Here is a 12,060-nt window from a genome sequence, read left to right as displayed (position 1 = left end):
TTTATATCCCCAATAAAAACCATTGTTGGCAAGCACAGAGATAAGACATTTCTTGTAGTTGGTTACCAGATTTGCACACATTTCAGGAGAGATTTTGTCTAGTCTCCTTTACAGTTGTTCTCTAAATCCTTAAGGTTTTTGGCTGTTGCTTCAACTCGGTTACAGCTCCCTCCATACATTTTCTATAGGATTAAGATCTGGAGACTGGCTAGACTACTCCACGACCTTAAAGTGCTTCTTCTTGAGCCACTCCTTTGTTGCATTGGAGGTATGTTTTGGGTCATTGTCATGCTGGAAGATCCATCCACGACCCATCTTCAGTGTTCTGGCTGAAGGAAGAAGGTTCTCATCCAAGATTTTACAATACATGGTTCCGTCCATTGGCCCCTCAATGCGGCAATGTCGACATGTACCTTTAGCACAGAAACAGGCCCAAAGCATAAGGTTTCCATCTCTGTGCTTGATTGTAGTGATGGTGTTCTTATGGTCATAGTCAGCATTTTTTTCTCTCCAGTCGAGTTAATGCCAAAGAGCGCAATTGTGGTCTCATCTGACCACAGCACTTTCTCCCAATCCTTCTCTGAATCATTTAGATGTTCATTGGCAAACTTCTGACGGGCCTGTACATGCGCCTTCTTGAGGAGGGGGACCTTGTGGGCGCTGAAGGATTTCAATCCACTAGCAGCCTATTGTATTACCAATGGTTTGTTTGGTTACTGTGGTATCATCTGCCTTGAGATCATTCACAAGCTCCTCCTGAGTTGTTCTGGGCTGATCCCTCACTTTTCTTATGATCATCCTTACCCCATGAGGTGAAATATTGCATGGAGCTCCAGACTGAGGGGGATTAATGGTTATTTTGCATTTTTTACATTTGCAAATAATCACTCCAACGGTTGTCTCCTCCTCACCAAGCTTCTTGCTGATGGTCTTGCAGCCCATTCCAGCCTAGTGTAGGTTTACAATTTTGTCCCCGATGCCCATGATGGTGAAGTTTGAATAAAAAAAAGCGTTTTTGTGGACAGGTGTCTTTTATACCTGTAACAAGCTGTCATTAGGAGCACCTTCTTAACCACTTGCCACCCGCCATATAGCAAAATGATGGTGGCAAAGTGGTTTTAATATCCTGACCGGACGTCATAGGACGTAATCAGGATATTAAAGTGGTTGTAAACCCTTACAAACCACTTTGACCTACAGGTAAGCCTAGATTAAGGCTTACCTGTAGGTCCAAGCAATATCTCCTAAACCTATATGGTTTAGGAGATATTTGCCCGAAAACGGGCACCGCTGTCTACGGCGCATGCGCCGTAGACAGCGGCACGCAGGCGCACTGAACGCGGCAGTTCCAAAAATGGAGCTGCCGCATTTGTCGACTCCCGTGCGCATGCGCGGGAGTGACGTCATCGCGGCTTCGCCGAATGACAGCGGCGGAGCTGCGAGACGCCACCAGCAAGATGGATGCGGCGGACTACAGGGGACAGCGCGACTTCGCTGGCTCCTGTGTTAGGTAAGTGACACATAATGGGCTACTATGCGATGTATAGTAGTCCATTATGCTTTACCTTTGCAGGGAAAAAAAGAGGAAGTAAACTCATCAGGGTTTACTTCCTCTTTAAGCCGCTGCGCTCGTTGTTGCGGGGTGTCAGTCTGACACACCGCAACTACGATCTCGGTAAAGAGTCTCTGACGGAGACTCTTTACCATGTGATCAGCCGTGTCCAATCACGGCTGATCACAGTGTAAATGGGAAGAGCCGGTAATCGGCTTTTCCTCACTCGCGTCTGTCTGATGCGAGTAGAGGAGAGCCGATCGGCTGCTCTTCTGACAGGGGGGTCTGTTCTGATCGATTATCAGCACAGCCCCCCCCCCCCTCGAGGATGCCCTCACTGGACCACCAGGGACGCCAACAGACCACCAGGGATGCCCAGCACCAAGTATGCCCCCCTAGACCACCAGGGATGCCAGTCAGTGCCCACAAGGGATGCCAATCAGTGCCCACAATGGGCATCACTGATTGCCATGCATTATTGTTTAGCACTGATTGGCATCCATCCCTACAATACTGTACACTACAATGCCCATCCGTGCCGCCTATCAGTGCCCATCCGTGCTGCCTATCAGTGCCCATCCATGCCCATCCGTGATGCCTATCCATGCCAATCCGTGCCACCTATTTGTGCCACCTATCGGTGTCTATCTGTGTCGCATATCAGTGCCGCCTATCAGTGTCACTTAATTGATGCCACATCATTGGTGCCCACCAGTGCCGCCTTATCAGTGCCCATTACTGCAGCCCCGTCAGTGCCCATCAGTGAAGGCGAAAACTTACTTATTTACAAAGTTTTGTAACTGAAACAAAAAAACATGTTTTTTTTCAAAATTTTCATCATTTTTTTTATTTGTTTAGCAGAAAATAAAAATCCCAGAGGTGATCAAGTACCACCAAAAGAAAGCTCTATTTGTGGGAACAAAATGATAAAAATTTAGTTTGAGTACGGTTTAGCATGACCGCGCAATTGTCATTCAAAGTGCGACAGCGCTGAAAGCTCAAAATTTTGTCTGGGCAGGAAAGTGTATAAGTGCCCTGTATTGAAGTGGTTAAATTGACAGGACTAATCTGTGTACCACATGAGCACATACTGTAGCCAGTCTGTGGGAGCCAGAATTATTGTTGTTAGGGGATCAAATACTTATTTTGCTCACTGAACTGCAACTCAATTTATAACATTTGTATCATGTGTTTTTTTTTGGATTTTTGTTTGATGTTTTGTGTCTATCATTTAAAGTACATCTATGAAAAAATGTATAGACCCTTCATTTCTTAACCGAGGTGGTCATGTGACGTGGCTCCCAAACAAAATTTTTTTCCTACAAATAGAGCTGTCTTTTGGTGGCATTTGATCTCTGCGGTTTTTATTTTTTCCGCTATAAACAAAAAAATAGCGTCAATTTGGAAAAAAACTCATAATTTTTTACATTTTGCTATAATATCCCCAAAAAATTTTAAAAAAAAGTTTTTTTCCTCAGTTTAGGCCGATACGTATTCTTCTACATAATTTTTGGCAAAAAAAATCGCAATAAGTATCTATTGATTGGTTTGGGCAAAAGTTATAGCGTCTACAAAATAGGGGATAGATTTATACCATTTTATTGATAATTTTTTTTTTCTTTTTACTAGTAATGGCGCCGATCAGCAATTTTTATCGTGACTGGCGGATTATTTATGGTGGACACATCAGACAATTTTAGCGCATTGTTGGGACCATTGGCATTAATACAGCGATCAATGCTAAAAAAGTGCTGTAAAAAATTTCGCTGGCAGCAAAGGGGTTAACCACTAGGTGGTGCTTTAGGGGTTAAGTGTGTCCTAGAGAGTGATTCTAATTGTTGGGGGAGGGGCTGTGTGTGACACGTCACTGATCAGCTCTCCCGATTACAGGGAGAGCTGATGAGTGACAGTGTTACTAGGCAGAACGGGGAGATGCTTATTTACATTTGCATCCCCCCGTTCTTCCTCACCGTGATACTATCGCGTGTTTCCCCGCAGACATTGGGTCTGCAGGACCCGCAATCGAGGTCACAGAGCTCCCGGCGGGTGCGCGTGGCCGCAAGCCGCCTCTTAAAGGACAACGTACAGGCAGATTATCTGCGTGAGGCGGTCGGGAACCCTTTACAACCACTTTTTTTTCTACAGGTAGGCCTATAATACGGCTTACATGTAGCTACCCTGGATATCTCCTAAACCTGCACGGTTTAGGAGATATCCCCTGTATCTGCATGTACTGACGTCATCGTTGTTCAGCTTAACCGTGTCAGCTCCTAGCAACACTGTAAGCACATTGCCAAATTTCAGTGCATCCTCCAAGTGAGTCACCAGGCCCTTCTGAGAGACCAGCCTTATTTCTGGCTCTTGCCAGCAAGGGGCTTTCCCTGGGTCTCCTGCTTGGTACAGCTTCCTCCAGACCAGGCAGGACAGTTTCAGGACCACTTCAGCACATCTTAGGCCCCAATCCAGGCTAGTGGACCTAGCAACAGAGCTCCATCTAGTAGCACTTCCCTAGGCCTCAGCCCCAGGAAAGAGAGAGAGCACATGGCCTGTGCCAAATATTTGTATCCTCCAGCATACACAAATGGACTAAACCTCCTACTGGATTGGCTGAAAGAAATTGAAATATTCATAACTTAATTTTGTTTGTGAAATCTCATACTATATCCAGTGACATCTGCTGTCGACTGTGAACTCCAAAGCCAACTTAAAGGCTAAGTTCACCTTTTTTTTCCCCCCTAAACGCCAGCTCCCCTATGCACCAATATAGCATTCATATACTTTTTTTGCAAAAATATCCAAGCTTTCCATAAAATCTACAGACGCTTACTGTCCGAAATCAATGATTCCAAACGTATCTATTGCTTCTGTCTCTCCTCCTTACAGACTGGAGGTCGTGACACTGGAAGGAGTTTACCAGCTAACCTCATTAGCACACACTCTGCATCATCCACCCTTCCACTCCCAGGTGCACATTTTTTAAATGAAATGCAGTCAATCAGTGATCACCCTTCTCACTAAATAAACAATCAGATTGCATAGTGTATGGCCATCTTTATACAAGTACATAGGAGGGAGTGGACAGAAACACTCCGTTCACATCTCTGCATAGTGGGAACTTGTTATGGAGAGATGGGAAGAGGCTGAAAAGTATGTGAATTTTATATAGGAATTTAGAAAAAAAAAAAAGATGAACTTGACCTTTAAGCTCCTAGCCTACTGTTTCTTGCTTCAAATCTGAGACAGCCAGGAAGTGGGAGGGGTTATGTTTTGCTGTCCTTATACCTTGTTTGCAAACCCAATGTACCTGAATATTCAGCCTGTGTTATGTACTCCAAAAAAAGGATTTTAGGTTAAGTCAGAAAACCTTTATTTTATTTCTTTTTTTCCTGCTACGTATATCTTTTGTGTAAAATATATTGAGAAACCACTGGGATTATGATACCTTTAGTGTAGAATCAAAATGGCAGATACAGAGTGCATGAGAAAGGTAGAAAGCAGGGAAGACTAAAAACTGTAGCCTCTACATGTAAAAAAAATAAAAATCTGTTAAAGAAAACTTTTTTTGCCATTACCTTAACCTAATGTTATACATTCAAAAACCTTTTGTTTTATTAATGGTCTGAATGTTATTGTTTACTTTCAATTTGCAGCTGGTGGCTCATATTTCATGATATCGCGTTCCCTTGGTCCTGAGTTTGGTGGAGCTGTTGGCCTTTGCTTTTACTTGGGGACTACATTTGCTGGTGCCATGTACATTCTAGGTGCAATTGAAATCTTGTTGGTAAGACTATAATGCTATTGCTTGGTTTCTATGCATGCTTTGTATTTTATAGTTCATTTTTTAGAAGGTTAGTTCACTTCTGCCAAAAAACTGCATATACAGGTAAGGTAAGGTGACCAGATTTTAAAATGAAATCCTGGGGACATATAATTTTTTTTACTAGCAATGGCGGCAATCAGTGACTCTCTGCCCGTCGCCGCTCGCCGCCTGCCTCACAGCCTGTCAAGTCTTACTCTTTGGGCCCCGGGTACTACTGTGTGGGGATCAGAGGAAGATCACTCCTCCAGGGAAGCCAAGGAGATAAGCAAGCAGGCGGCTGGCTGGGACTTGAGCCAAGGCAGAAGAAAATGTGAGCCGAGCTGGATTGGCATACACCTGAAACTGAAGAAACATTTCCTCCCCTCCGACCACCACATGATCATCAGAAAGGGGCACGGATAATGAAAAAAAAAATACACCCCCCTAAGCTAGTAGGAGCGATGGAGCGGGGGTGTGTAATTCAGATTTTTAAATCTGCCGCGGCTGTCTTTGAAATTGCGCCAGCCCCTGTTCAAGTACAATCCGGGGACAAAACCGGGGGCAGACTTGGTCCAGGGACAGTGTCTTCAATCCGGGGATGTCTGGTCACCCTAAGGTAAGGTGCATTACCCTAAGGCCCTAGTCCCATTTGAGTGTAGCATTTTCAGGCAGAAAGTTGCGCAACTTTTGCAGCGTTTTTGTACCTTTTTGGTCAAAAGGTCACCAAGCAGAAAAATTCCCAAATCTGCCTAAAAGAAAAAAAGGTTCCAGAACTTGTTTGAGCTTCAGGCGTTTTGGGGGTTCTGGCTTCAGGCATTTTGGAGTGGAGATGTGAACCAACTCCATAGAGAATAATAGATTTTTTTTTCTCCTTCAGTGTTTTGTAGCTTCAGGCTTCAAGCTTATTGTCTACAAAACCTGACCCAGATTGCCTTTTACCACCATGACAGGGCACCGCACTGTCACACTATATAAAAACAAACTGAGCTGCTCTGACTTTTTTTTGGTAAAGATTAACTAATCCTTTTAAACATTCGTATAATTGGAAGTCTAAACCAGTAAAGTAATGTTAAAGTAAAGTAATGTTAACTCTACTGTTTCTGTTACAATATTACCTGGTATTACTTCGAAGAAGGTGTTTGTTTAGGTACTTCTTATCATGGGTAACTTGTGCTGCTACATCGCCACCCTGTCACACACTCCCCGGATTTAACCTCTTGCTTACTGGGCACTTAAACCCCCCCCCCCCCCCCCCTACCCAGACCAATTTTCAGCTTTTAGCGCTGATGCACTTTGAATAACAATTGAGCGGTCATACAACACTGTACCCAAATTAAATATTTATCATTTTTTTTCACACAAATAGAGCTTTCTTTTGGTGGTATTTAATCACAGCTGGGATTTTTATTTTTCGCTAAACAAGATGGAAAATTTTGAAAATAATCATGTTTCATAGTTTGTTTAAAATTTTGCAAACGGGCAATTTTTCTCCTTCATTGATATGCGCTGATGAGGCGGCACTGGTGGGCGGCACTAATGGGTGGTACTGGTGGGCGGCACTGATGGGCACAGATAAGGTGGCACTGATGGCCCCTGGTGGGTGGCACTGATGGGTACTGATAGGTGGCACTGGTGGGCACTGATAGGCGGCATTGATGGATACTGATGGGTGGCACTGATGGGCTGCACTGGAGGGCACAGATAAGGCTTCACTGATGGCCCCTGATGGGTGGCATTGATGGGTACTGATAGGTAACACTGATGGGCACTGGTATGTGGCACTGATGAGCAGCACTGTTCATAAGGCACTGACTGAGGGCACTGATGGGGGGCACTGTGAGCACTGGTGGGCGGCTGCTAGGTGGCACTGGCAGGTGGTACAGGTGGGCACTGAGGAGCTGACTGCAGCTCTCCATGATAGGGACTTTTGTCCCTCTCACGGCCGCCGGTAATCAGCTGTCAGTGCGAGGAGAAAAAATAGCCGATTACCGGCTCTGTTTACATCACATGATCAGCTGTCATTGGCTGACAGCTGATCACATGGTAAGGGGTTGGGATTGACCTCTTAATCCGATCTGTGATCAGGCGAGTCTCATAGACTTGCTGATCAGAGCTCGGAGCGCATGCTCTGCAGAATGCGTGCAGGCCGCTCGGGTACGGGAGGATGTAAATAGACGCCCTCCCGGCAAAGCAGGTCCTCGCTGTAGGCGTCATTCGGCTATAGCGTGGCTCTGAAGAAGTTAAGCCTAGAACACACAGGCCGAATGTCAAGTGACATCGGCCAGTTCAATAAAAAATGGCCTACATTCAGCCCGTGTGTATATCAGCCAGTCCAACGGAAGCCAGCCGTTCGGCCCGGCTTCTGTCAAAAGAGCATGCTGGAAAACCAGCAGCCAACTGGCTCCCAATCCAGCATTCGCAGCCAATGTCTTTGAGCGCTGACTGGAGTGTTCTGGTGGGGGGGCTGTCCCCTGCCAGAACACAATAGCTCAGCAGGGAGATTGCTGTACTAACATTGGATTGTTAGTGCGGTGGGTCTGACCTGAGCTGTCCCACTGGGTTGAAAGAAAAAAACAAAAAACTGAGTGTGTATTAGGCTTTAGACTGGGAATAGCTATGCTGAAAACCCATTGCACAGGCGTCTACTGACTACCGTTACTAGCATGAATCCAGAGCAATGATGTGCAGCCTAGATGCTTGAGTGCATGTTACGTTTGACATTTTCCCTTTTATGATGGAGAGCTGGTTTCTAGTATATTTGATTAATAGATTGTACTGAGAGTTTCTAGGTTACCTTCAGGTCTTTCTATGATTTTCTAGGGGCTCCTTCCATTGAGTTTTGTAGATTGTCATATTCTTCATTACAAGATATATATTTTGGTGATCGCTTCAGGACAGGGGAGTAACTATAGGGGGTGCAGCAGTCGCAACCGCAACCGGGCCCTGTGATGCAGGGGGCCCATGCAGCCCCCTCTACATATAGCCTGCAGCAGCATAGGCAGCTAGGGGTACCAGTGCACCATGCACACGGGTGGCTGGAGGTGGAGGGTGACTATCAGAGCTCCATGCTCTACTATCGCACTGGCTGCTCTTTAGTTGTGCATTCCCTGCATGACCTGTGTCCTCAGCCGGCTCCTCAGAGTACCCCTCTCCTGCTCCATGCATTGCCGCTCAGTCCGATGTCTGTTCTCCCCAGCCAGAGTTTCGCCCCCCCCCCCGAGTCCGGCCCACACTGCACTGCATACTTCTCCCGGGTAAACAAACTTTATTTAAAAAAAAAACTACTGATACCAGTGGTGGAACTACAGGGCTCACAAAGGTCATACCTGTGACCACGCCCTGGAGTTTCACTGCTCGGAGGGAAGGGCCCTGCCTGGGGTTCAGGGGGGCCCTTCATGGTTTCTTGCATCGGGGCCCTGAAGGTTCTAGTTAGGCCACTGCTTCAGGAGTTGCACCCTCAATTATGTTTTCCCCTTTTTCTGAAGCAGATGTTGCTGGCATTATGAGTCAAGTATTTTGTGGTAACGAATTTTGCAGGATACCCAGATGTTGGAGAGGAGAGTCATTAAACTGGAAAAAAATAAAATCACTTTGGATCTAAATGCTTGAACTCTAGCTGAATATTATTAAGATCAATCACGTCAGTCCACAGATCTTTCAAGGACGTGAACTTTTTTGATGCCTGGGAACCATTCTGGAATAGAGCATTGTTTGATGCAAGGCTATTAATGATTGAAAAGATTTAACAGGAACTGACTTTAAATTTCCCCCAAAATTGCAGAAATGCAAACCAAAAGCAACTTGAATTGCCCGTGGGACTTTAGATGAGGTGCAAAACACTTGATAATAAAATGAATAAAGTAAAGATTTATTGGTAAATACAATTTTCAACAGATCAACAGTGACATAATTGCCATATAGTCAAGCAGATATATATATATATATATATATATAAAATATATATAATATTTTATGTAGCAGTAACCCCCGAAGGAGCTGATGGTTATTTTTGGGCTTACTGCTACCTCCCGTTCTCCTTGTTTCACGTCTAGGGGATGTCCCGTGGTAGGTGGCCCAGTAACTTGAGACTGATAGATCCACTTGAATGGGTTTTATTTGCAAAAACTCAAACCATTGAACAGTCTTTCAACTTGGGGTCAGAGGGTTGGGAAAGGCAGTTCAGGTACTCTCAATGTCAAAGTCCCAAAAACGTTAAAGAACTTGCTTACTTTGACTGCATCCAGAGAATAGCCATTCGCAGCTGGATGAACACTCGGGTTGGACAGTCCCTCTCTCACAAGGCCTAGCAGCCAACAAGGTATTTACTCAGAAACAAAGTCTTTGTCACCGAAGTTGTTGCAGAACACGTAGGGAAACTAAACTGTAGAACACTTGTAGGATACCTGGATCTTTCAGCCCACTTGGTGATATCCACAAGACCGGATTCTCTCAGTTACTTCAGCCCTTCCAGGCTCTTGTTAAGAAAACCAACCTGTACGTGGTGTTCTTCTAAAGAGTCCTCTCCTGGAATGCTTGAAGTACAATGGGTCTCTCCCGAACTGGAGATGGCACCCAACCACCTCAGAATCCTCCTTTAGTTTCCCTGCCTTGGGCTAGTCAGCCCCGAGGCATTAAAGTCGGGTGGATCCGCACCCCAGGCCATAGCCTTCCTGGGGGCTGGTCAGAAGGACCAGGACCATGTAATCAGCACATCATACTGGACCGGAACCCTGAACCATGTGACGTCCGCATCTTAAATACCCTCTCCCAGAGGGCACAGCGAGAGGGCCACTCCCACTGACCTGACTCTGAGAGAGAGTAATTCAAGCGCCTGACCAGACCATAGTTCCACGCCTGCCACCCGAGACGGTGCCCCTTGTGGCCAGGCTGAACATTTCACAGTCCAGTCAGACTGATCCAGAAGTCAAATTTAGGCAAATAGACCCAAACCAAACTGCAGTTTGGGTAAAGTTTAACATTGAAAAACGCATAGCGCGTGCTCTTCAGAAGACCTCTGCTACATATATATATTCTTTCCAAAGCCATATACAGTGTTTTAAAGATTAATCCATAATAAGTGTGAACTTGGCACATCCAACCATATTTTGTTAGTTGAAATACAAGTCCAATTTAACCACTTGCCGACCGCCGCACGCCGATGTACGTCGGCAGAATGGCACGGGCAGGCATAAGCACATACATGTACGTGATTTGCCTCCCGCGGGTCGGGGGCCCGATCGGGCCCCCGCCCGGTGCCTGCGGCGGTCGGTTTTCGTTCGGGAGCGATCCCGGACGAGGGGACGGCCATTCATTCATGGCCACCCCCTCGCGATCGCTCCCGACGAATGGAAATCCCCGGTGACATCACTTCCTCTCCTGTAATGTAAACACAGGAGAGGAAGTGATGTATTCTCTCCTCCGTGTCGGTATTTTTCGTTCCGACACGGAGGAGAGCGGATCAGTGAGTTGCACCAACACATCCCACACACAGTAGAACATGCCAGGCACACTCACACCCCCCCTTTACCCCCCGATCACCCCCCCAATTACCCCTGCCCCCCAGTCACAGTGACACCAATGTCATTTTTTTTTTATTTTTTTTTTTTTTTGCATTGGTGTCATTTGTGACTGTAATAACTGTTAGGGCAGTTAGGGTTAGCCCCCTTTAGTTCTAATGTACCCCCCTAACCCCCCCAATAAAGGTTTAACCCCGTGATCACCCCCCGTCGCCAGTGTCACTAAGGCTGGGTTCACATTGCAGCGGTTTATGAGAACGAATGTGATTCGCACCGCACTGCAGTGCAAATCACATCCGATCTCTGTGCGATTCGAGTTCAGCCATTCGCCGCACCCGCCGCACCCGCCACACCCGCCGCACCCGCCGCAAATTCGCACGGGACCCTTTTTTTGGCCCGCAGCAGAATCGGATCGCATGGGTGTTCACACCATGCGATCCGAGTTTGCAGATCGCACTGCGATATGCGAACTGATCTGGGGGTGTCAGTAACATTTCACTGACACTCCCAGCAGTTCGCATAGGGCAGTGTGAACTGCCGCCGGGAGGCATGCGATGCGGGAACCCGCCGCGGATTCGCGGCGTTTCCGCATCGCTCCAGTGTGAACCCAGCCTAATAAGCGATCATTTTTCTGATCGCCGTATTAGTGTCACAGGTGACGCTAGTTAGGCAGGTAGGTATTTAGGTTCGCCGCAGCTTTTTATAGCGCTAGGGACCCCCATATACTACCGCATAAAGCCCCCTGATTGCCCCCTAGTTAACCCTTTCACCAGTGATCACCATATAACTGTTACAGGTGACGCTGGTTGGTTAGTTATTTTTTTATAGTTTCAGGGCACCCGCCATTTATTACCTAATAAAGGTTTAACCCCCTGATCACCCGGCAGGTGTCATTTGTGACTAATAACTGTTAGGGCAGTTAGGGTTAGCCCCCTTTAGTTCTAAGGTACCCCCCTAACCCCCCCAATAAAGGTTTAACCCCGTGATCACCCCCCGTCGCCAGTGTCACTAAGGCTGGGTTCACATTGCAGCGGTTTATGAGAACGGATGTGATTCGCACCGCACTGCAGTGCAAATCACATCCGATCTCTGTGCGATTCGAGTTCAGCTATACAGATAGTATGGCTGAATTCGTGTCGCACCCGCCGCACCCGCCGCAAACTCGCACGGGACCCTTTTTTTGGTCCGCAGCA

The 12,060-nt window shown here is 46.5% G+C and overlaps 1 protein-coding gene across 1 annotated transcript in view; it reads left to right on the top strand.

The window, feature by feature from the left end:
* SLC12A4 (solute carrier family 12 member 4) overlaps positions 1-12,060 on the top strand; it is a 435,256-nt gene that overhangs the window by 142,396 nt on the left and 280,800 nt on the right. Inside the window, exon 6 of the mRNA XM_077456642.1 lies at positions 5,203-5,333. Coding sequence (XP_077312768.1) covers positions 5,203-5,333 — 131 coding nt within the window. The remainder of the gene's footprint in view (positions 1-5,202; positions 5,334-12,060) is intronic.

This window comes from Lithobates pipiens, unplaced genomic scaffold (genome assembly GCF_037356315.1).
Source record: "Lithobates pipiens isolate NorthernLeopardFrog02 unplaced genomic scaffold, aLitPip1_a1.2 Scaffold_10, whole genome shotgun sequence".
NCBI classification, from domain to species: domain Eukaryota; kingdom Metazoa; phylum Chordata; class Amphibia; order Anura; family Ranidae; genus Lithobates; species Lithobates pipiens.
Note: the sequence above shows the minus strand (reverse complement) of the source record. Positions and strands in the feature narration are given on the sequence as shown.